The 25,874-nt window shown below is 47.0% G+C and overlaps 2 protein-coding genes across 4 annotated transcripts in view; one reads left to right on the top strand and one right to left on the bottom strand.

Annotated features, from left to right (window-relative positions):
- CDK17 (cyclin dependent kinase 17) overlaps positions 1–10,701 on the top strand; it is a 126,833-nt gene extending 116,132 nt beyond the window's left edge. Inside the window, exon 18 of the mRNA XM_049093944.1 lies at positions 10,104–10,701. The gene's annotated coding sequence lies outside the window, so the exon portion shown is untranslated. The remainder of the gene's footprint in view (positions 1–10,103) is intronic.
- Positions 602–25,874, bottom strand: part of ELK3 (ETS transcription factor ELK3) — a 64,367-nt gene continuing 39,094 nt past the window's right edge. The window contains exons 3-6 of one of the 3 annotated variants that reach the window (XM_035699176.2): positions 16,305–17,084; positions 8,798–8,920; positions 7,285–7,344; positions 602–3,135 (exon numbers count right to left, since the gene is read on the bottom strand). In XM_035699176.2, the coding sequence (XP_035555069.1) occupies positions 7,297–7,344; positions 8,798–8,920; positions 16,305–17,084 (951 nt within the window). In that variant the 3' untranslated portion in view covers positions 602–3,135; positions 7,285–7,296. Of the gene's footprint in view, positions 3,136–7,284; positions 7,345–8,797; positions 8,921–9,382; positions 9,489–16,304; positions 17,085–25,874 lie in introns of those variants that run through there. The other 2 variants (XM_025438779.3, XM_049093945.1) reach the window with 2 other exon arrangements.

Raw genomic sequence — 25,874 nt, 5'->3', positions numbered from 1 at the left:
AAATGATTTTTGTGTCTTGATTTTGTATCCTATAATTTTGCTGACTTCGTGTATTAACTCTTTTTTGTGTGTGGATTCTTTAAGTTTTTCCACATATAAGATCAGGTCATCATGAATCAAGATAGCTTTACTTCCTCTATAATACGGATTTATTTTTTTGCCTAATTACTTTGGTTAGGACTTTCAGTCCTGTGTTGAAGTAGAATTGGCAACATGTTCTTTATGGTAAGGCAAAACACTTTCAGTCTTTCACCACTGACTATGGTATTAGTTGCAGCTAAAAGAGTAAATGATAATTTGTTCTTTTTTTCCTCACCAATATAGAATGATTGGTAAACCTTTAAGTTTAAAAGATTAGAGGACACTTTTCAAACCTGTTCTCCCCCAACCCCTCTCCTAAGTCAACCTCAATAATTCTGTTTCCTTAAATATCTCTTTAAAGCAGATTATATTATATACAATATTATATACAATGCATGTTATGATGTATCCTATTTAAGGCTAGATGACAACACTTATTTTCCAATTTGTACCCACACAAAGTAAAATTTGGATCATCCCAAGTAAATGGAAGTAAACCAACCCACTTGCTTCCTCACACTTTTATCACAAAGTATTTATTGAACAAAAATAATATAACAGTAAAATTGATACATATATGAAAGTGAATGAAGATATGCACTCATAGAAAAGAGGTGTACAAAGAAAACAACGTTTAGGTTATAGTTCTATAAAACCTTAGCCATAGCAGTTTAACACTGATCAAGCAGACATAAAAAAGGGAAAAAGGTGATTTAATATGTCCTTTGAAACCTATTTTCTGACTAAAATAATTGCTAAGACACACAGAGAATGAGGCAGAGCTAGAAGGGTTATAATTTAGTATCTCCAGTTCTGTATTTGTGTCATGATAAGTTTTTTGATCCATAAAAATCATGGCGTTTTTCCATTTTTAATAAACAGCTAGAATGTATGTTAATCATACATTCTATCATACATGTATTCTATCATTACATGTATTTCAAGGAAGGAAATACAAGGATCAGATTTAGAGTCATTTGGGCATTTCTAATCAGCATATACATTTTGGGTTGAGATTTTTGGACATTGATTAACTGGCATTGGTTTCTCTGTAAGAATCTTACATTTGGGGTATATTCTTCTCTTACAATTTTTTTTTTTTTAATGTTCTATCTTTACCTGTTTTTTTCTACCTTACAGTTTTGGGCCAGAAGTTACAGCTAGGTATGGGAAACAGAACTGGACTAAGCACCAATCATTGTTTTACCTTTAATGAGCTGTGTGGCCTTAGGCAACTTCCAGTTGCCTTATCTGGAAACTGTGGTGAAACCTTTAACGTTTCAGGTCAGGTAAATATCAGTTCCCTGGACCAGCTCTTTTGAGTACAGAATTAGCCTTAGCTTATGAGGGAGTGACAGTAGTGTCTGGATTTTATAATTTACTTTATATTCCAATTATGTTAGAGATGTATATACATCCCCATACACAGAATTGAAAATCTCAAGATTTTAAGGATAACAGTTCTTAGATTTTTTGAAAATTTAAAAAATATGTTTTTATAAGCTTTATTTTTTTACCCTTTTTCATAATCTTGTCATTTAACCCTTACTTTGGAGTCATTCAGCCACATTTCAGATTGCCTTGTTACTCTTATATTTGAGGATGATAATCTGATCTTGAAAGCCCCGGGCACTTTGCAGTTCTCTTCACATTAGAACTTTCATACTTCATGTACAGAACAATGCCTTAGAGTGGCACCTGCTGATGTTTCTGTTATCACTGCTCTACCCTACACAAAAGAATTTACTGCTGGGAAAAAAAAAAAAAAAAGAATTTACTGCTGAGTGCTCCAGGTTGTTAGTTCAGTTCTACAATGAGATTCCTGAAGAATTTTATATTTTCTTATATCCAATTTCCTTCATTCTCACCATAAACTTTAGTAATACATAAGCAGTGTATCCTACCTCTCAGTTTCCACAAATAAGGCTATGCCTTATACACCTGAAGCTACCAGATGTTACAAAATTCTTGCATTCATCACCAGTCTGTGAGCCTCTTCAAAGCATAAGATGTTTACATGTTAAGAGTTCTAGGGTTTTAGAGCAACCCTAACTTACAACGATACAGGAAATGTATCGGGTGTGATTATGGAAAACTGGGAGAAGCACAAGTAATTTTTTGAAATAAGAACATGCTTACATAGGAGATATTCCAAGGGGCATGGTAGAGTGATAGATTTCCATCTCAGGTTTTTGTTTGGGAGGAGCCTAAAAGATTCTAAACTACTTGGTGGCTAGGCTTTCAAAGTTCATTCTTTAAAAAATGCACTTTAAAAAAAAATGCACTTTAGAACATTTTCTTTTATGAATGTTTATTTTCTAGATATGGCTTAGTTTCTTTTATAAAAACATTAAATTGAACATTTGCTGAATTTCAGTTCAAAAGAGGTTCTAAGGCAATTCTTATACAATTGAAAGCGAAAAAGAAAAATATGAATATGCTTTCATATTGCCTACTTATGAAAAATAATGATTCTACTAGAGAGCTGTTTGATACTAATTTGTCTTTCAAACATTTTCTCTTAATACTAAAAAATATATAAACCATTTACATAAAACTAAATGCAAAGGAAGGCACAGCTGGTTATAGTGTCTATAAGCATAGTTCAGCATATGCGGAATTAGAGAAAATAAAGCTTCACATCCTTATTAGTTACACTGAAAACCATTAAGAAAAGTTCTTCACTGTCAACAGTGTTCAGTACTTAAGAGATAAGAGAATATAAAAACAAAAACATTAAAAATCACTTAATGCCAAACAGATCTTCATATATACTTGAATATAAAAAAAGTTTTAAAAATGCTAACATAAATCTAGACCATCCATGTTATGAAAAGTGCAAACCAAATTAACAGAGGGTTTCACAACGTCCTTCTCATGACACAGGTAAACTAGCCCATGGGGACAAATTTTATTTTCATCAGTTAATAAGTCTTTAATTGTGGGCAGATGTCATCAGGATTTCTGAGAGTTCGAAGAAAGCAGTACTGGAGAAGCAGCTCTATCCAGACTGGGGATTGGCACTGGCATGTGGCCGTTAAGCAGTGTTGGAAACTGTAAGGGAACAGAAGATTTTTTTAAATTATTATTGCAGACCCATTGGGATAAACTTGAGTTCTTTACATTCTGAAACAGAGCATAGCTAGGACTATTTTTACAGAATGAGATCAAGATTACATACAGCAAAAAAGGGATAAGGCCCAGAAAACGTCCCTGTTTTATATGCCTAGGCCACTAGAAAAAAAAATGTATACATGGTGCTAAAGCATGTTCTAATACTCCTTTTAAAAGGCTTCAAGCTACTTAGGACGCTGATTTGCCTTAAAGTAATTTTAAAAACCGCAGACAACTGACTCTCCTGATTCACGTGTAAAATTTCTAATACTGTATTTTGAAAATGGCCCTTGTTTTTCCAGAGTACTATAAAGATGCTTTCTCAGTAACTGTTAAAAATGAAGAATGTTTTACCTTAAAAGATTTGGAAAGCAAGAATATATTTTGGAACTGAGGAAGTATTTTTTAATTACATGATAAATAATATCAAACTTCATAGATCACCCTTAAGTAACAAAACAGAGTAAAGTTAATTTCCATATTGTTGGTAACTAAGATGATAAACAGGATAACTCTCAGGTCTAAGAGAAATACCACTGCTACACTCCCAACTGAGTAAGAATAATTAAGGGCCTCCTTTTAATATATTATATTCACAACTAGATTTTCATTGTCTAGATGATAGATGTCAAAATGATCTCCTGGGCTATCTTCTAGTTAAATTTCTGTTTATTCTGGAAAAGTTAATATTAAATTTCAACACTAAATATCAAACTATAGAGCCTAGCACAAGTTAGAAGTACATTAAATATAAAATGTATATTTTCAAACTATTTCAATAACCTAATGTCTAGTGCCTTACAGTTTATCAATGGTTGTCATTTCAGTTGGTATTTAGGAGCCTGTAAAGTAAATTTGGTCATCTCCATTTTATAGGAGAGAAAACAGAGTTCAAATAAGTTTGGATTGGTTAAAGACTAGTAAGTAGTAAAGCCAAGTTTTAAACTCTGAAAGATACTGCGCTTTTGTACCAAACTGTCCAACTTGTTTTTTGGCAGGGCTTGCTGTGGATGTGCTCTTTAAATACGATTTCAGTTTCTTTGAGGGTCACTGGCATATTCAAGGCTTTTGTTTCTTTTCTGACACTTTGGAATTTTAGCTGCTTGTAGAATTTTATCCGTTTCAACTGGGTTATCAAATCTGTTTGCATACTGTTCATTAACAATATATTAAGATCCATGCTCCTAATTACTATCCCCATTGACTTAAGAGTGAACTCAGGATGAAGAACAGGCTTTGAATTTTCATTCTCTTATCTTATTTGCAATCTTTTTCTTTTTGTTTTTTGTCCATCTTATTGCTGTTTTCAAAAGAATCACCTTTAGATTTTGTTAATACTACTGTTTTTAAAATGTATATTCTTGATGTCTGCCCTCTGCTCTTTATTTCTATACAAGCAGTTGTAGTTTGGCTTTGGCTTTTCTGGCATATTTCATCTTTATTGACTCCCCACGTCCAATTGTTTCAGTTGCAACATTCCTCCCAAACTTCTGTTCCCAGCTTCCTTTCTCCTATATTGGACTCAGCAATCCTATCCTGTGTGTCAGACGTCCCCATCAATGCGTCTTCACCAAAAACCTGTTATTCCATGTTCACTCTTAAGTCAGTGAGAGTGGTGATAGATATATGACCCTAAACTTGAATCAGGGCTCTGCCACTTAATGTCGTGTGATCTGGGGTAAATTGAGCAACGTCTCTGAGCCTTAGTTTCCTTATCTTTTTTTTTTTTTTTAAGATTTTATTTATTTATTCATGAGAGACAGAGAGAGGGCAGAGACACAGGCAGAGGGAGAAGCAGGCTCCATGCAAGGAACCCCATATGGCACTCGATCCTGGGACTCTGGGATCATGCCCTGAGCCAAAGGCAGACACTCAACCGCGGAGCCACCCAGGCATCCCTGTTAGCCTAATATTGACCAGAAATCTTTCTGATATTAGTAATTAAGGCTTTGAAGAGTCAGAAGTTAAACATGGGTTTTCAACTGTAAGGGGTGTAGTCAACTACCTCCATATTGTTCAAGGATCAGCTGTATTTGAGAAGCCATAAAAAGTGCTTTGGAAATGCTATGAGTGAGAGCTAATGTATTCTAGACATTGTTCAATCTTTTAATCACATAAGTCTTTTGCCTCTTCCTAATCTCCTCAAATCAAACTAAAAGTCTCAATTTTACCTCTGGAATGTCTTTTAAATATATTCCTATTTCTACTATTCTAGAAGATGATTTTCCCCTCAGTATTCGCAGTAGTATAAATATTCCTCATACCTTCTGCACCCTACACTTCCTCCTTTCTCTTCAGTCCTTCTTCCACACTGGGATCAACAATATCTTCCTAAAATAGAGATTTTAGGGGTGCCTGGGTGGCTCAGTTGATTAAGCATCTGCCTTCTGCTCAGGTCGTGATCTCAGAGTCCTGGGATCAAGCCCCGGGTCAGCCTCCCTGCTGGCACAGGAGCCTGCTTCTCTCCCTCTACCTTCCCCCCTCCATCACCTCCCTTGTCTTCTCTCAAAAATCTTTAAAACAAAAACAAAAACAGATATTATACTATTTATCTCCAGCTAAGAAAGTTTTCCATGGTTATCAATTAAGAGAATACGGTGGACATACTATTCAAGGCTCACAGGTGCTTTTCTAATCACCCAGTCCCTTCCTGAACAGACTGTGTACCTGCATATCCAAATCATGTACATTATCTAGAAGGTGCTTTTCTCTCTGCCAAAATCCTGTCTTATTGTCCCAGCTCAGGTGCCAGTTCTTCCCTGGAGCCTTCATCTAGTCCCCAGCTAGAAAACTAGGCCTATTGGGTTCCTATAATGTTTTGCTTATAGATCAATTAGTTCCATATTGTATATTTCCCTACAATCCCTGGTAACAGCACTGCAAATATTTTCTGGGTTAGATTCGAATTACAACACCCAGAAAACATTCTCAATTGAAAACTTAATTCTGCCTTGTTTCAAGATATCTGTATTGATGCCAAATTTCATCAAAATTGGTTTCAAAAATGGAACAGACATCTTGTAGATAAGCTCAAAATGCCAAATTGTTCAGACCAATCTCATTTTTAAATATACCTCTTCCAGAAAGGCCAATACCTTTTCTCTCCTTCCCTTAAAACAGGAAATTTGCCAAACATCATTTAACACTTATTGTAGCCCAAGTGTACTTCTTTTCGTGCTCCAATACATATATATGAAAGGTTTACTTTGAAGAAAATTAATAGTTTATAAAAGGGGCACTGCTGATAATCTGAATTTCGAATGTTCGTTCCTCTATGTTTTAAAAAACTGCTAACTTCAAGTTCTTTCACAACTACTCTTATAGGAAGAGTAATAGTCTTAAAAGTACAAAGTTTTTCTTTAGTTTTATGGACCCAGTCACATAAAGAGGGCAGAAGGCCCTGCCAACGATCTAAACATGATTGTATTCCCCATTCCTACCTCCCATTTATGGTTTTTGAATGCTTCTGGTAATCGGTACATTTTGTAAAATTAAAAAATGCAGCAATTTCTTCTGCAGAATTCCAGTTATAAATTAGGAACCATTGGTCTGCTATGGTTCTCATAGTGGATTCCTGGAGCAGCAGCATCACTAGGATCTTGAAAAGATGTCATAATCAGGCCACGTCCCACACCTACCTTCTAAATCAGAAACTCTGGGGTTGGAGCCCAGCAAAATCTTTTTAAACATACCATCCAAGCTGATTCTGTTGCACATTAATCTTCAAGAGCCACTAGTCTACAACAGTGACTGAAGAGAAAGAGGGTACGTGGATCCAACACCCAGAGCTCCGAATAGCCTGCAAATGTGTGGAAATGCTATGTTCACCAGCCACTGCTACTGCTAGAAGTGATGGGCTGGAAGAGGCTTAGCATCTAGGGCAAGGGATCCCAAAGAACTCCCTAACAACAGTTCCCTCCATGGCTTCCCTGGAGATCCCCAAGGCCTGACCAGTCAGTGGAAGAATTCCCAGTAAGAGGGGCAGTGAGAATCCATTCATTATTCACAAATACCCAGAGAATCCTACAGAGGCCTTGCTAGAGTCTAGGACCAGAGTACTACTGCAGTCCCTGTGTCCATGGAGCTTACCCTACACATGCTCTACTCAGCAGCTCTGATGCCGAAGTACTGCTGCTCCAATCTGAATACCTGGAGGAAATAAGGTCTTTCAGCTCTCCACCAAAACACTACTAATCTAGAACTTTCCCAGTACTACATTTGTTCACTGGTTCTAGTTTGTTTCCCTGCCTGAGTTCAAAGGGCTAAGCATCCACATGTTGGCTGTGTTTGACCATAGCTCAGTTTTCTTGTGATGATAGGCCAGGAGAGAAACCTGATTACCTAGAGATGTACAGTCATATCCTACCTCAACCTTACTAGGAAACCAGAGAAGCAAGGTAGCAGTCAAAACCTCTTTAGCTCCACCCTTCTTCCTGAGACCTTAAATCCCAGCATGTATCGCTCCTGGCAGGGAGGACAAACAAAATGACCAACTCAAAACACAGAGACCTGATCTTTTTAACACTTAAGTCAGACATTTCTTACTCTCTTTTAAGTAACCCTTATACCAAATGTGGGGCTCAAACTCCTGACCCTGTGATCAAGAATCCCATGCTTTACAAACTGAGCCGGCCTGGTGTCCCAATTTCTTGGTGAATTCTTAGGTATCTGCTCAGTGGTAATTACTAAGCATCATTTGTGTGCCACGCAATATGCCAGACATGGGGTGGGGAGGGCACCATAATAAACAAGATGCAGTTCTGGCCCCTCGGGGGCCCACAGTCTAGTGGGGGAGATGATTGCCAGGTGAGCAGGCAATCATAACACAGAGTGGTCAGTGCTAGATGCAAAAGAACTACGACTAGCTTGGGTGAGCCGCACTGTGGGGCAGGCACGGGATTCAAGTGAGACAGGCTAGAGTTTGAGGGGGTTTTCACTTGCCCCCAGCTTTGCTTCACTCTTGTTCCTAGGACCGTTTCTATTATTCTCTTAGTAATCTCTTTGTGAAGAACAGTCTTAGAGTCTCAAGGAGGAAATACTGATTACCACATGATCGCAGGCAGCGCTATCGCAAGATTCTAGTGTATGAATGAATAATAAGTGTGTCTACCTAGTAACGGGACTTGTGCAAGATAAAACAGCTAAGACTTAGTTTTTAACCAAATGCCCTGAGTGCTCCTTTCTTACAATGGAACAAGGAAAACTTGATTATGGTTCACAGGATTATACAGATAGCTTTTCTGTTAACAGTGTGGAGACATGCCTTACTGTTTTTCAGTCTATTTCAAGTGATGTCAGTATATGGCTTAATTCTTTTAAAGTCCCTTTTCCTTAATAAATTTCCAGTTTTCATAGTCCGTGAAAATACCCAAACACTTCAAGAATTAATTGTTCTATTTGTGGATATCTGACATGATGTGCCACCTCTGCCTCAGTGAAAATGTCTGCTGTTGAAGGCTGGCTTTTGCAGCCTCATGCACTCCCTTTGGAAGCTTACCATTTTAACCAAACGTAGGGCAGAACTCTTGTTACCTTTGCAGGATTTACTGGGGAAACATCCCTTAGAAGCTTGATGTTTAAACGTTGATTTCTAAATGCTCACCTGGAACAGCGTGTTTGGCCCTTGCAACCGGGCAGGACTCAGTGGAGCAACGGGACTAAGGCTGCTCCAGAAATGTATGCTGGATAGCAGTGGACTCGGGGTCAGGAGCAATCCATTTGGTGTCTGGGAAAGAAAGCACACACACAGATTGTGATAAAGGTGTCACCTGACTCTGGCCCTGATCAGCAGTGTGGCCAGGCGCACTAGCCATGAACCAAGAAACAAGCCTTCCCGTTTTAGGAAAATCTGACAACTACGTTATTTCTGCAAGGCTGCACACAGTTGAATTTTCTTCAGTGCTATTGTATTAGCAATTTCATAAAGGAGAAGAGTATGGACGAGTTACCTTCCCTAAACAGTCTAGTTATAAGACTCAAGTTCAGAGCAACTTTTGTCCAGATGGTTTCTTCAATTTGTTTCCGTTCCCACATTAAACAAGATCTAGTGTATACAAAATGAGATTCCATGAAGGGGCTTTATTAATTTTTTTAATCTATATTTTCCTACAGTGGACATCCATTACAAACACATTTTTAAAAGGGCCTCTCAAGCTTCACTTTTGTGGGTATCATTGGCCCTTTAAGATTTTAGGATCTGTTGTTAAAATACCCTGTTAGCAGCTTCTTCAAAAGTTCTGAACTGGGTTTTCCAGATTGCACTCCGGATGTGGGGCTGATGAGAATTCATCTCCCTGGCAATGATTTGGAAGAGGAAAAAATTCTTTGTTAGATTGCGTGTAAAGCCAAAACTGTGGGGTTTCCCAGGAGAGCGCCAAGGACTGCCTTTGCTTGCACACACACAGCAGGGGTCCTGGCCTGCAAGCTAGCTAGAGCACAGAAGAAACAACTCGCTCCAGCTGGTATGTCTGCATGGCTTTTATTCTCAGCTGAGGCAAACTCCCTGGCCCATGGTGGTTTTGCACCTTTGCTGACTAGAAGGAGCCCCCTCAGTGGTTTTGTGATGTCAATAAGGTGCTTTGTGTAAGAAGAACCACAGCACAGGCGCCAGCATTGCAGATTGCATCACATTGGATGCTGAAGTGTTATTTTTTCCTAGAATTGGCCTCAGCAGCTTCGTTAATTATCGAGAACTCTTGGCATAAACCTAAGTTGAAAGGTCCGCTCTGTTCAGCGAAAAGGAGACAAACATCCAAAGGTTCTCAAACTGTGAAGGTGCTGAAAGGTAAACTGATTTATACCAAGTCATTTGAGTCGTTGGTTCCACAGCATTTCCTACACATGAAATGACCTGTGGGGTTACTAGGATAAATACATGTTTTGGATAAGCTTCCCACTTCTAATCCAAGGCAGTTTCACAAAGATACCGGGCCATCTGGGCTGATGACTACGACCTAATGGTTCAGCACGGGCTCTGTCAGGGTTCCGACCTCAGGACCACCACTCCTGACCTGCGTAACCTCTCTATCCCTCGGTTTCCAAAGCTAAAAAATGGGGAGGAAAAAGACACCTACGATACAGGATTGCTGGGAAGATGAAATAAGCTCTTCATACGTGCCCGGCACAGAGCAAATGCTCCAGAAGTGTTCATTACAAGTGTACCCGGCCTCCTTAGTGAATCTCATGTGTTCATGGGAGAAATCCTCAATGTCTAACCCAGAAGTACTCAGCATTCTGAGACCAGTCAGGTCAGTCGGTACCGTCAAGGCTCCTCTCGTTCATATTAGGCTCAAGTCCACAAGCCCAGGTCATGAGAGAACTACCGTGTTTGCACATTACTCCGGAATCAGATTCTAACCACAGCACGCCACATTAACATTCAAAAACCAGGGTGTTCAGGGTCTCCCACTTTACCTGCCAACGGGGAGGTCCCAAAGCTCTTAAGAGACCTAAGTCTTAAAAAAAAAAAAAAAAAAAAAAGAGACCTAAGTCTTCTAGACTACAAAACATCTTTCTCTTATTCATGGCCATAAATAAACATTCCCTCCTTTTTCATCCTGTGAGCAATACATGAAGTGTAGAATTTTTATTTTAGTCTAAAATATGTACCCAGGTCTGGATGTGAGATGTTTGCACATCTGTTTCTAAGGGATACAGGATGTACTCAGAATACAGTAGTCCTCTGTTTTGCATGTTTAATACATTTGGAATATCTTTTATAATATATGCAAATAAATACTGTGAAGTGATTTCATTCGCTCTCCTCCCTCCCGTCTCTGTTCTCCCTGAAGATCCTGTGGCTGTAAAGAAAACTATTTGGTTGCTCTGTTAAGGAATGTCCCTATTCATGCCCACCCTGGGTAGTCCGCAGTAAAGTGTGTTTTCAGGGCCTCTTTCCGCAAGCTCCTAGAGTCAGGCAAGGGGGGCTGAGCCTAAGGGCTGGAGGCTAAAGAAAGAAGCCACAAGCAAAATGCATGCTTCCTCTGCCTTCACCAAAAAATATTTTAGCAAATAGGCCGTTTTGAACGGCAGACCGGGAGTTCCTGATCATCAGCTGCAGGGAAAGGAGATGCCCTAGGACCCGAGGCAAAGGACAGTGATGTTCAAGGGGAAAGACCTTCCGACCAGGATCTCATTTCATCCCTTTCAACTCAGATCTTCCACACAATACAGAGTTGCCTACAAAGCTGCCTGTTTGAGCTAAACCTGGTGAGCTGGCATTGCCCAGACATGCCCCTCCGAGTGCCCTGGTTCATGGCCCTCTGCCTCGGCCAGGCCCTCAGACCCCCTCCTCCTCCCTCCTCTGCCTACCTCTGCCCATCAAAACTTGACCTCCTCAAAGGAGACTCCTCTGCTTTTCTCTCAAAATATGACATTTCTCTTCTTCCTAAATCTTTATCACACTTTATAACCACTTTTTTCCTTCACATTTTCTGCCTCCTAGCATGGTAATTTGCATATTCTTATTATACCTCTTTCTGTCACCTTTAAGGTACCTTGCTCATCTTTATTCCTCCTACAGTATCAAGTTTCTAAATACGTGATGAGTTGAAGCAAGCTGGGGCTCTAGGTACATTCCCTCACATGTCACCTGTTGGACGTGTCCACTTGGAATGCCCCACATGTTCAAACTGGAACTTCTCCCTTTCTTTCCAAATCTAGGGTTTCTTACGACCCCTCCATTTCTATCAACAATACCACCTGTTTGTCCACTCGAGAAATACTGGCTGAGTGCATGGTATCAGGTGCCAGAAATACAATGATCAAACAAGACATGATCCCTGGACTCACAGCCCTGTCTCCGACCCAGCATCCTAGTCCCTGAGATGCAGAATGCCTTCCCACTTGCTACCACCTCTGGACACGGCCTGTGGATCCTTCTTGGAACTGACTCTCTTATGCCCCCCTCTCTTTCCATTCCTGCTACATTCACGGCCTTATCACCTTAGAAATGGCATTCAATAAATGCCACCTAAACCAGCCCACATACCTCTGGTCTCTCTTCCAATCTGTTCTGAGCACCGCCACCAAATCAGCCACCCTAAGATACTATGTTTCTTGAAATTCTTTCAGTTTCCGGGGGAAAAATTCCTTAGCCACAATTCTAGGTTCCCCGATAACCTGACATCATATGCTGCTTAATTTCTCTCTATGAACCCTCCTACTTTGCTTCTAGGTCCTGAACACTATAGGTTTCCAACCTACAAGTTCTTTAGCACTCATTCCAGAACTTCCCTGCCCACCTAGCCCATACTTCCCTGGGCTAGACCTGTTCCATAGGTGATCTCATCCATTTCCATGATTTTAAGCACGCTTCCATGTTAGTGACTCCCTAACTTTATCTCCAGTCCCAAACTCCTTAGCCACAGCTCTAGCTGGATGTTTGCTCCTTCATGTCCTACAGGCTTCTCGAACTCGACATGGCCCAAAATGAACTTGTAACCAACCTTTCACCAGGAGCTTATTCTTCCTCCCAAGCTCCTCATATTCAGCTCCCGGCTCTCCCCTACCACCTTCACACTTGGTTCAGTCACCAGGTCCTGTGTCTCTCAGTCTGTCTCCTGGGACCACCTCCCACTGCCACCACCTCAGATCTAGATCCTCTTTGTCTTTCATCTGGAATATAACAGTATCCTGACTGGTTCCAGCCTCACCTCACCCCAATCTCCGTCATCAGGTTGATTTCTAAAAGAACTCTATGTCATTCAGCCCCATCTCCGACCCTTTCACCTTTGGAATTTATCCTCCCCACCCCTCACTGAATTACTGTCCTGCCCCTAATATACTAAGCTATTTCACATCTTTGTAGCTTGGCTCAAGCTGCTCCTCTGCCTACAATGCCCTGCTCACCCTATGTGCCAGATGGACTGCTACTGATCCGTCAACACCTGACCCAAGTGTGAACATGCCTCCCATGAAGCCCTCTCAACATCCTTTCCCAGCCCCAGCAAAATTAATGCCTTCCTCCTTTGTATTTCTTTTGTACTGATTTGGGATAGCATATTAAACAATTTAAGGCAAGTTATGAGCTCCTAATGATCAGAGACTAACTCATGTCCGTATCCCCAGCTCCAAGCACAGCAGCTTACATGTAATATGTGCTCAGTTTTCATGAACTAAATGATCTTTGCCCTCTTCTGTTCCTGATGTGAGCTTCTCTGCACTATGTGTTTGACTCTTGCCCTGTGCTCCTGGGTGTCTGTATGCCTTTTCTTGGCTAGGTCCTATGGTCTTGAAAATAGGCACTGTATGGACTTCTGAAATTCTTGCAATGATTTGTAAATACTACTTGATAATTACCTGTTGAAAGATATTAGTAAAAATTTTTGTTTTTCTTGATTTAAAACCCCAGCAAGCTATTAGTTTCCTATCAAGTCTGAGTTCCTTATCTAGTTTTCAGGGACCTCTGCAATTTCACATCCCCCCCCCCCAAGTTATATTCCCCACATTCCTCACCTACTGGACAGCAAGCTATAAGCTCATGAGAGCAGGAACTATCTTGCCCGCCTCTGTATACCCCACAATCACTAGCAAACAGGAGGTGGTTAACAGTTATCTTCCCAATGAACAAATGAACATAGTAACCATTTACTGACTAAAAAGGATGTGCATGAGCAGCTCAACCAGAAGTACTTGCAGATTGATTTGGTAATTTGAGATAGTAGTTAAGTCTTTCTCAGGCTTTAGAAAATAAAAGAGGAAATCAGGATGTCAGTTTAATATTTTGTTGTACCAACAGACATCACAAATCTTAGTCTCTCGTGGACGCCAACAGAACCCATGACAGTGCTGTTTTGGGGTTAGAAACAAATCCTCAAACAAAAGGCAACTATCTCTGGAGGCTTCTGGAGCTGGCCAAATTCAAGTAAAATCATCGATTTTAACCCTTAGCCTCTCTCTCCTTGGGAAGCCCTGGACCATTCAGGGCTGAGGACCATGGCTCTACGGTCTGCCCAAGGCCCAAGCCCTCCATTAAAGCATCCAGCTTTCCTATGCTCTCCCCTCCTCTGTTTTAGGCCCGTCTCCTGAGGTTATACCCGCACTCTCTCCCCACCTCATGTCCAGGTCCCTGCTCCCCTCAGCCCAGCCACACCACCCTCAGTCCCACTGCGCACAGCCACCCGAAATTCCTCGAGTGCAGGTTCAAAACCCCAGGGCCGGCCTGAGCTGCTCGCCTGAGACCACAGCACTGGCATGGGTTCAGAGATGGTGAAACAGGCTACCCGCACCCAGAAGGCAGACACGGGAATCAGAGTTGGCCCCGGTCTGGCTTGAGGCCTCCCTAAACCTGACCAGTAAACACAAAGGAGGCCGCGGGAGGGAGATCCTCAGATGGCCCACCCTGGCCCACTTCTCCAGTTGCTTCTCTCAGCTGCTTCAGGAACCGCTGTTTCTGAGCCACTTCTTTAAAAATTTTTTTTTTAATTTTATTTATTTATGATAGTCACATAGAGAGAGAGAGAGAGAGAGGCAGAGACACAGGCAGAGGGAGAAGCAGGCTCCATGCACCGGGAGCCTGACGTGGGATTCGATCCGGGGTTTCCAGGATCGTGCCCTGGGCCAAAGGCAGGCGCCAAACCGCTGCGCCACCCAGGGATCCCTCTGAGCCACTTCTTGAGCGGCCCCCAGTCACAGGATGGTTTTGTTTGATCAGATGATGCCTGAGAAACCCCTCCATGCCCGTTCGGGCCGGTACCTGAGCCCGAAGCCCTCCCGGCCGGGGCGGCTCCCTCAGTACCACCAGCTCACAAGCCTGATGGACGCGGGCTCTTTGGGCCACAGTTTGGGAGCAGCCACGGAGGGGAGAACGGCCAAGAGCTGCCCTCGCTTGTTGGGCCGACTCCACGGACGGCTGCGATCAGGACAGCCAGGTGTTTTCCTGCCAAGGACATTTTACTGAAGAGCATGGATTCTGGAACAGACGAGCTGGGTTCAGATTTGCCTCTACCGCTGTTAGCTGTGTGCCCGAGCTGCCCCGCCTCAGCGCCTCGTGGACCTCAGGGGGCCATAACCGCGTGGACCTGGTGGCCCGCGTGAAGAGTAACCAAAGGGGCGCGAGCGACCGGCAGGCGGGAACCCCTACGATGCCGCGGCCCTCAGGACGGTCACGGCAGGAGCCCCCGCCTCTCGGCCCCAGCATCACCCCGACGTTAACAGCGCAGGGCAGCGGCTCCGAGGACGAGCATCCACGGCCCCACGCCCCGGGCCGCGGCCCGAGCCAGCACCCGCAGGGACGGGAGTCCGCCCGCCAGCGCCCGCCCCGGAGCAGCGGCTTCCCGTCGCCTTGGAGGGAAAGGCCGCCTTCTCGTGGGCGCTCGTAACCCTGGAGAATCTCTAATCCCGCGGGCCAGCCTGCTCTCCTCTCCCTACGCGGACCCGGGTTTTCTCAGGGTAGCGCCGCTCTTCCTGGGGAGCCCGCGGGGCTGGGGGGGGGAGCCTTCCCTTTCTTGCCGGAGACTGCAGGGCAGCGCAGACCCACGCCGCCGGCGGCAGTGGCAGGATCAACCTCGACCTCCTTAGCAGAAGCTAAGGGCCACTCCTCAAGTGCCCCAGAGAGGACCCCGTCATAAACATTCCCTTGAGCCCAGGGACGCCTGGGCAGCTGGGTTGGTTAAGCGTCCGCCTCTTGATCTCGGCTCAGGGTCGTGAGATCGAGCCGCACGTCAGGCTCAGCGCTCGGCGTGAAGCCTGCTTAAGATTATCTCTCTGCCCCTCCATCTCCCTCTCTCACCCCCTCTAAAAAAAAATCAATCAATCAGTCCTAAAGCCCAAATGCCTTCATGAAATGTCACTTGGCCTGCTCGACCTTCCCTGGGAAACTACTGTTTGCACCTGCTTCGATGGCCAGGGCGCATGGTCGCTTTCAGCCACTAGAAGCAGGAAACCAGTGAGGCGTCGCACCGTAGCCACTACCCTGAACCTTTTCTCCTGTGGACGCCCTGGTCTGGGGATGGAAAAGTAATTTCCCTTCACAGTCACACCGTGACTTTGGCCTGCGGGCCCTGAGATGACATTCTGCAGGACAGAGGAGGTGGCTTTGCGTGCTCTTTCCTGCCTTTCTGCTCTGCCACCGAGTCAGGGCGCCTCCCCCATGCAGGGCCGGCTCTTACCTGTGCGGTGAAGAAGGCTGGGGTGAGGGATCCCGAGGGGAGAGCTGGGCTGTTGAGGGCGATAGAGCCGATGTCGGTGCCAGACAGCACCAGCGGGGGTGCGGAGATTTCCAAGCCTTTGGGTTTTTTGGCCTTTGGGGGAAGAGATGGAGACCTGGTCTTGGAGCCCGATGACAGGTTCAAGGGCTCTAGGGAATCGGAGTCATGGCAGGCGGCCTCCAGGAAGAGGCTTCTGTGTTCAGCAGGGAGGGGCGAGCTGGGGGACAGGGACGGGGACCGAGACGAGGAGGGCGAGGCGGATGAAATGCTGGCGGCATTTGGCAACATTAAGGAGGAGACCTTGGCTGAGGCCGGCGAGGCCAGGAAGGCCTCCGAGGTGGAGGGCAGGGGCACCACGGGCCTGCTGCTGTGCTTGTCGGTTTTATTGGTCACAAACCTGATGACAGTCCTCACTTCTTCCACGGGAGGGCTGTCTTCCGGCGGCTCCTCCAGCTTTTCCGTCTTGATGGCCTTGAAGGATTCGGGTGGGTTCTGCAGGGAATTAATGGTGAAGGATGAGTACAGGCCTGAGTGGATGTATTCGTTGCGGCTTGTGCTCTTGAGGGCTGACAGCCCATGTCTGGGGGCCTCCCGGCCCTCGGAGGGCGCCTTGCAGTCGCTGTCCTGCAGCAGAAGGCTCTCCCGGCTGATCTCCACCGCGTGGGGGTCCATTTTCAGGATCTCCGGGAAAGAGACAAACTTGTACACAAACTTCTGTCCAATCACCTTTTTGATGATGTTCTGTGAACAGAAGAGGAGACAGTGAAAAGATGAGTGCAGCAGGGAGGGGGGACACACTTGTCGCCAGGGGATGGGGGCAGCATCCACTGGCAGGAGCCGCGGGAGAAGGCCTCAGCCTGGCCTGGCAGCCCTGCCGGTGGCGCCGATGATGCATCTCCGTCGTCATCAGTGACGTAGGGTCATCGCGCCTAATAACCAACGCCGAGCGGTCACCCTTCGCCGTGCCCATACCACGTGGCCGGCCGTGCCCTGCATCATCTCACATCATCTGCACGGCGACCAATCCGAAAGGGAAGGTACCACGGCCGCCTCCACGCTAGATTAGGAGACTCCCTCTGAAAACTTAAGAAAAATCAGCTGAGAGCGCTTGACTAAGGCCGGGAAGCCGCGTGGCAGGTGCGTGACACAGGCCGCCCTGGCTCAGCCGCCCCGTGGTGCTGAGGCCTTGACCTGCCTCTGGGACCTGTGAGGGTTCCACGAAATAATAACGGGAAAGCATTCTGGAAGCTGGGCCGCGTCACAGAAATGTTAAGTTATTATCAGCAGCCACCACAATGTTTTCTTAAGTCGTGAAACCTTTTCTCCCCCTTTTTAATTTTCTGCCAAGAAAGCCACTGGAGGGAAAAACAACTTGTCTCCTTTTAAGATTTACATCACTCCTGCAGGATTTTTGGTTGCTGGTATCGAACTCTGGCTCTTCAGGCTATGGCCCCAGCCCTCACACGGTAGGACAGAAATGAACACCACTAATCACTGCAAAAGTTTCCGAACCCCTTTGGGAGAATGGACTTCGTATGAAAGACTGTCAACTGTCCCTGAGGTTGGTTTCATCGGAACATCAGCAAGTATCTATCAGATGTTTGTGGGGTACAAAGGAGGTAGTGGCGGCGCCATCCTATGGGGAAGGGACTTGGGATGTTTCCTTGCAAACAGACCTGGGTATCAGTGTAAAGAAAAACAAAAACAAAAAAAGTCATTTAGGGGAGAACTTTAGAACCCCTGTTGGGCACTTACTGCATACCAGGTGTTGTGCGCCAGCTCTGACCTGTTCTCATACTCACCCGTCCTGGAGGGTGGGGGACATCACCTACCACCTGAGCTCAGCAAGCTCAGAGATGGGGACTGAGCATCAAGAACCACCAAGATGTTCTCATTCTGAAGCTTTTTCAGATTTCCACAAAAAATTTAGGTGGAGAGTGCCGAAGAACCCCTTAGTTGGGGTGAAATTTCAAAATGGAAACGCAACTGACACGTCACACCGCATCAGTTTTCAGGCGTTCCGCGTAAGATCACAAGTCGAGTTAACATCCGTCACCGCGCCTAGTTTAACATTTTCCCCCTTGTGATGAGTACTTTTAGGCTCTACGACTCTCTTAGCAACTCTCCAATATACCACAGAGGCTAAATGTAATTAAATTTTGATGTTCCTTTTGTGATCGTGGTTCGGCTCATAAACCTAAGTATATTATGTTTTTACCTCCCCCTTGTTACCTTACAGCATGCCCACGTGCATGCTTCCTCCTTAAACAGATCATCAAATCCCAGAGGTGACTTTACCCAGCAGTCAGGAGGGGAGGGCACGGTTACTATGCCCCTGAGGTTTCTGAGCAGGAGTCCCTCAGGAGAGACACACGACGTCCCCATCCAGCACCAGAAATCCCAGTACTGCAAATCCTGGAGAACCTTCGCTCAGCACCAGCCCATGGGAGGCTCCCACCCCTGAGCACGTTAGGTGCAACACTGAACAGTTGTAGGGCCCGGCATCCTGGTGCTGGGGCCCGCGATTTAACCCACTGAGTGCCATTTACCCCCACCTGACCACAACTGCACACTCATCACTAGCAAAGCCAAAAACCGCTTACAAACCTTCAGAGGAATCTGAGAAACTCAGGAGTTCCACCTCAGCCTCCTTGGCAGCCTCTGTGGGCACCCACCGGGCGTGGATAGACAACAGGCCTGGGGGAAGTCCACTCCTGGCACAACAGGGCTAAATAAAGGGTCACTGGTGCCGCCCCACTCAGGGCAGGGTCTTAGTCATATTTCTGGTTTTCGTTAATATTTCTCTCTCTAGGTAAAAACCTTATTTTGTCTTCAGCCAGTTTGGACATCTATCAAAACGGACTGAATGATTAGATCAATAAATAATTAAGAAGTAAATGATAAAATTCATTATTATAAATTTATAAAAAGTACAAGTTTTTAATTTTTATAAATTTGTAAATAAGTAAAAATTGAAAAATAAATACACAGAAGAAAAGTGAAACTGTATGGTCTCAATCATTTCTCCAGGCACTTCTTGTAAAGTTTCTTTTCTTTTTAAAGATTTTATTTATTTGACAGAGAGAGAGCACAGGCAGGAGGAGCAGCAGGCAGAGGGAGAGGGAGAAGCAGGCTCCCTGCTGAGTGGGATCCCAGGACCCTGGGATCATGACCTGAGCCAAAGACCCCATAAAGTTTCTTTTAAAACCTCTAATTTTAACCTTTAATTTTATTTTGGGTATTCAGAATATAATGTCCAAGCAGGGGCTATATGCATAAGCAAACCAAGGAGTAATTTGGGGCTGTGATAAAAATAACAAAAAGGCCCCTCCCTCCTGAAAAAGTGACTGGGAATTGAAAAGTAGTCTCAAAGAGCAGGGCTTTGATGTGTTCACATAAAGAAGGGGCGCCTGGGTGCCTTGAGCAGTGGATTTCTGCTCAGGTCATGATCTCAGGGCCGTGAGATCAAGCCTCGCATCAGGCTCCACACTCCACTTGGACTCTGCCTCTCCCTCTCCCTCCACTCCTCCCCTGGCTCACCTGTGTGCTCTCGCTCTCTCAAATAAGTAAATAAATAAAATCTTAAAAAAAAAAAAAAAAAGAACACGAGGAAGAACTCACATGACTATCAACTGACAGATGAACAAAATATGGTATATTCAAACCATAGGCTATCATCCAGCCATAAAAAGGAAGGACATACAGACACATGCAACTGCGTGGATGCAACTTGAATGCCTTGTGTTAAGTGAAAGAAAGGCCATGTACGTGACTGATTCCATTTCTATAAAATGTCCAGAATAGACAAACCTATAGAGACAAAAGAGTCATTTCCTAGGATTTGGAGGTGCTATGGGAGGATGACACTAAAAAGTAAGGGTTTGGGAGGAAGGGTAGGAAAATGTCCTAAAATTTACTGTGGTTTTGGATGCACCACTCTGGAAATATACTCAAAGCCACTAATTGTGTACCTCCCATGAGTCAATGGGATGGTCTGTGAATTATACCTCAATGAAGCTGTTTAAAAAAAAAAAAAAAAAAAAAAGAACATGAGGAATCTTCTTCCTCCCCCAGCTTTACTGAGATAATTAACATATAACATCGTGAAGTTTGGGCCGCCTGGGTGGCTCAGTGATTGAGCGTCTGCCTTTGGCTCGACATGATCCCAGGGTCTTGGGATCGAGTCCTGCCTCGGGCTCCCCATGGGGAGCCTGTTTCTCCCTCTGCCTGTCTCTCTGCTTCTCTCTGTGTGTCTCTCATGAATAAATAAAATATTTAAAACAAAACATCATTAGTTTAAGATGTACAATATGAAGATTTGATGCATGTGTACACTGTGAAATATTTACCACCATAAGATTATCACCTCATGTAATTATGATTTGGCGGCGGCGGTGGCGGCCCCATTTACGGTCTACTCTCTCGGCAGCTGACGAGTGCACAGTACGGTATCGTTAACACAGTCACTGTCCATGCCTCGCCTCTCCAGGACGGACTCATTCTGTGGCTGGAAGTTCCTACCTTCGGCCAGCACCTCCTCATTTCCCTGCCCCTCAGCCCCCCGCAACCACCACTCTATCCTCTCTGTAGGAGTTTTGCTTTTTTATTTATTTCTTAAGATTTTACTTCTTTATTCATGAGAGACACACAGAAAGAGGCAGAGACACAGGCAGAGGGAGAAGCAGGCTCCTCGCGGGGAGCCCAAGGCGGGACTCGATCCCGGAACCCCGGGATCACACCCTGGGCTGAAGGCAGCCGCTCAACCGCGAAAGTCCGCGTCCCAGGTGCCCCAGATTTCTGCTTTTCTAGATCCCACACATAAGAGAAATCATTCAGTGTTCATCTTTCCCTTATTGCACTTTGCAGAAGGCTCTCAGGGTCTACCCGACGTGCTTGCGGGCCTCAGTGGAGGGCGCGGGTGGTGAGGCCGCAAGCCTCCTCGGGGTACACCGGGGCCTCGGCCACGGACCTCGCGCTCGGCTTCGGCCGGGGGGCCTGGCAGGGCTTTCTGGGGACAGGTCCCAGGGCCGGGGATGGAGAGGACTCCGGGAGCTGACCGCGAGGAGGAAGGAGCCTTTGGAAAGAACCGGGCCGGGCCCTGCTGGTGTGGTCCAGCAGGAGAAATGGGGCAGATGTGGCTCCCTGGACAAGCTGGACCCCCCGGGACCGAGGCTAGGCATAGAGGGGGTACAAGGTGCCAGGCAGACCCCGGTCTCTGTGTCCCTGAAGGCAGGTTCCCTCCCAGGTCTGCCCCTCCGGGGGCTCGCGGAGGACACCCAGGTAGTAGCTGCTGAGCACGTGTCACGGCTCAGGCTGTGGCCCAAGAACCCGACCACCGTTCCCTCACTTAATGCTCTGAGAGGCGGGAACTAGCACGATCGGCGCCTGGGAGCCAGGCAGACTGAGGCGCGGAGGGCGCACGTCCCCTGCGGCCACAAGCTGGCACGGGCAGCCTGGTCCCAGGGCCCCGCCGGGATGGAGGGGCCGCCCAGGCACACGAGCGTCGGGCCAGGCTCTCTCCATGAAAGGCGACCAAGCATTTACAGAAAGTCCGCGTCTTCACCCCTTCCTCCCAGCCCCGCAACGGTGTGTCGCTTCCGGTCACCTGGTGGCCTGACCCCTGCTGCGTGCGTCCTCGAGCTCAGGGACTTCGCCAGCGAGGCTTCTGACAACAGCTGCGCACGTCTGCCTCCCTCCACATGCGGGCTCGGTCTCCCTATTCGTCCTGTCCCACCACGAGTGTGTCACTCCCAGGGCGGCCTCCTGGGACACCTCGCCAAGGGTCCCGGCAGCAGGGACGGGGGCTCCCGAGGGAGGAACCCGGCGACACCTCAGCTGGGGCCCACGCTGCCACCTCCAGGCTGGCGCCCGGGGATCGCAGGGGCCCAAGGGCCGGGGGGGCACCTCTCCCCCCACTCAGGGCTGCCGGTTACCCGGACAGGTTGCAGGCTTTACCGGTGAAAACAGGGGTGCCCGCAGGTGTGCGTACAGCTGTGTGCACACACCCGGCTCCTTCTCGGGCCGCGGGGCAGAAACATGGGGCCCCTGTTACTGCCGCCACGGAGCGGTGCACCCGGAGCGGGTCTCCTGGGTACAGGAGCCCTCGACCCGCAGGGCCGGGCAACGGAGGGCTGCTCGGGGAACGCCATTTACCTCCTGGGTGCCCACGTTGTCTGGGTACCCCAGGCGAGCTGCGTGTCTGCAGGACCCTCACCGTGAAGAGCCCCGACCCATGCGGGAGAGCCGAGGCTCGGCCGGAGACGCCGTCCTCCTGGCCCCAGGCCGGCGCGGCTCCACCTGAATGCGTCCCGGGGCATAACTGCGTGCGCTCCCTTGTTGGCGCTGCCAAGCCGGAAACCCCGGACGGCCCGACGGCCAGAGGCAGAAGCCTACAACCCCCTCCTCCCGGGAGGGCTTAACAGCCTGGATTTCCCTTGTCCGCACACGGACTCCGCAAAATCGGTGCTGCGTGCCTTGGCTCTGCCCTGGCACCCCAATTTTGAGGTAAGGTCACGCACTGGACTTCCCAGCGCTCAGGCTTCTTACCGCAGCTGCCGGCTCTCCGCAGGCTGCTCCCGGGCCCGGCAGGAGCCCCGGCCGGCTGGATAGGCGCCCTCGCCTTCCCCCCACGTGAGGCCTTCCAGGGACTGCAGGACTCCTGCCCTCCGGTCTCAGGTTCTCAGAACTGAGAAACGTCAGGAAAGGTGGTGGAGGAGCGCCTTCCTCACGGCCCAACCCATTCCCCACCCAGCGGCCGCGGCAGGGGCAGCGCAGGGCTGCAGAGGACAGGGTGGTGCAGACCCTTCCATAAATACCCACTTGACTCTGTCACGAAGGCTGCCACTGGGATTAGGAGGGGTGGTTCTAGAGCCAACTGCCTGAGTTCCACTGCCACTCCTATCTCTGGGCGGCCACGTGCCTCAGTTTCCCCATCTATGAAATGGGGACTGGTCTACCACCTGCCTCATGGGATTGAATGAGGTAATCCATATAAAGCTTACAGCAGCATACCTGAGACAGCCACACATGACGAGCCCACAATACACAACAGTATTATTATTATTATTATTATTATTATTATTACTACTACTACTACTGCTGCTGCTACTACTTTTATCATCCCATCTAAGCAAAAACAAAACCACACACAAAATCCACTCTCTAGGGGCGCCTGGGTGGCTCAGTGGCTGAGCATCTGCTTTCAGCTCAGGCCGTGATCCCTTCCTGGGATCGAGTCCCGCATCAGGGTCCCCACAGGGAGCCTGCTTCTCCCTCTGCCTCCATGTCTGCCTCTCTCTGTGTGTCTCTCATGAATAAATAAAATCTTTAAAAAAAATCCACCCTCTAGCCACTCCAGGGACAAATGAGTAGTCAACATCAAACCTCCTAGAGACTGTGCGTATCTCCCCTTCTGTGTCCACAGTCCTGGGTACCAGGCTGGGGCGTATGGCAGACAGAATCACATCTGGTTTATATATCTCGACCAACAGGGGAAACATGATGTTTTATTTAGTTGGGTTCAGACAAAAAATAGACACCAGGCGTTCAGTATATCACGCCTCGCATGGCAATGCCTGCCATGTGCCTCGAAGGACACCTCGCACACTCCGATTAATTCAGGGCTCGGTGAGTGGGGGACCAGCCCCGGGGGCAGCAGACATGAAATCTGGGTGTCCCGCCCAGAAGGCCACAGTGGCTTTGGCAGGAAGGCGGCAGGTGCAGGGGACACTACCCAGACCCCCAGCTGATCCCCTCCACTCCCCCTGGCCTCGCAGGGCAGGAGGGAAGCAGGCAACGCAGGCTGCTGGCCCTGGGCTCCTGTCACCGAGATCCCCAGGCAGGGGAGGAAGGATGGACCTGCTTTGAGCACATTTGTCTCACCACAGTAGAGACCCTAACGTGAAAGGAACCTGTGGCCAGAAGGGGCCAAGGAAAGAAGCCAACGTTTCTGAGCGCCTACAGTGTGCTATGCTTGCACAGCCACCTGCAGGCAAGATGAGCTCTGGGAACCCATTCTAAAGATGAAGAAGTCAAGGCTGCTGATGGGGAGGTTAGATCTAATTTCCTGTCCCACGGGGTTGGTTACATAACGGGAGGGCCTTACAGTGGAAGATCACGTAGCTATTTTAGAGGACAATATATCGCTAACATTGCCCCATGCCTTAAAAAGAACATCACCTGTACTCATGGAATGCTTCTGTTATTTTAGCAGAATAACTATATATGTATAATATATATAATATATATTAAATAAAAGAAGAAAAAGTTAATCTCCAAAGATGTATAATAAAACTTAAAGGTGGTAGGATTGCCAGTGATTGGTAATATTTCTTTTCACTGTCTGCATCTTCACATTAAATAGCGTGCATTTAATATGCACTGGTTGTCAAAATAAGCCCCCTGCCCCACTTTTCTCCCTCTTTTCAAAAAAGAAGCAGGCTCTAAAAAGCTCACTAGCCCAAAACCCCGCAGCTTGTAACTGGTGAAGCCGAGGCTTAAACCAGTTCTCTGGAGAGAGCCAGGAGGGGAGTGCTGTCACCCCCCACCCCACTTCCCCACCCCCCGCCCGCCCAGAAGCAGCTGCAGTTGGTGCACAGGCTGCTGTTTGAGTCCAGTGGCCGGGACGACAGGCTCCACATTCCAGAGCCATCGTGGGCCAACTGCAGAGAGCCCGGGAAAACCAGCTTTGTGCTCAGGAAGCAAGGTCCTTGCTCAGGAACCATCTCCAGCTCCCCCGAGGAGACGGGCCTTCCCTCAGGTCTATTCCGTGGCTGGAAACAGAACTGCCTCTGTCCACCCTCAGGGCAGAGGAGGTGCCGGGTTTGCTGGGTCACCCTGCACGAGGCTCCAGGGGCCCGGGGCGGACCCGCTGCAGCAGACCACACATCAAGAGCCCACCTTGAAGTGGGTGACATTCGGGAGATAAGGGTGACTGGCAAACAGCAGGAACTGGCAGCCACATACACAGCCTGCTCATGGCCCCCGCTGAGCCACGGACGTGCTCCTAGGGGAGCACGGGGAGCACTACACAGCATCTCTGAGTGTCCACAGGCCTGAGCCTGAATGGGCCAGATGTTAAACGGAACCAGCACTGTGTGAACTGACCTAGGTTCGCATCCCAGTTTCTCTCCTTCCTCTGACCTTGGGAAGGGTATTGAGCTTCTACAGGCCTTGGTTTGCTCATCTCTAAAAGCGGAACAAAAATGCTGCACGGGGTAACTTTTTTTCCCCAAAAAATCAATATATGTCAGTGCCGTATTCATATAGATCCTCAAAACATGACCTCTCACCCAGGGCAATGCCACTTAGCCAGCAATGATCTAATTACATGGCATCCCCATTATACCACTGTCTGCTCCTTACGGTCTGCCTTCCAATAATCTAAATTCTTTCTTAAAAAAAAAAAAAAGATTGCATATTTTAAGCAATCTCTACACCCAGCATGGGGCTTGAACTTATGACCCTGAGATCGAGAGCTGCACGTTCCACTGACTGAGCCAGTCAGGCACCCCTCAAATAATCTCAATTCCC

Source organism: Canis lupus, chromosome 15, assembly GCF_003254725.2.
Source record: "Canis lupus dingo isolate Sandy chromosome 15, ASM325472v2, whole genome shotgun sequence".
In the NCBI taxonomy this organism is placed as follows: Eukaryota; Metazoa; Chordata; class Mammalia; order Carnivora; family Canidae; genus Canis; species Canis lupus.
This window is presented reverse-complemented; position numbering and strand designations above follow the sequence as displayed.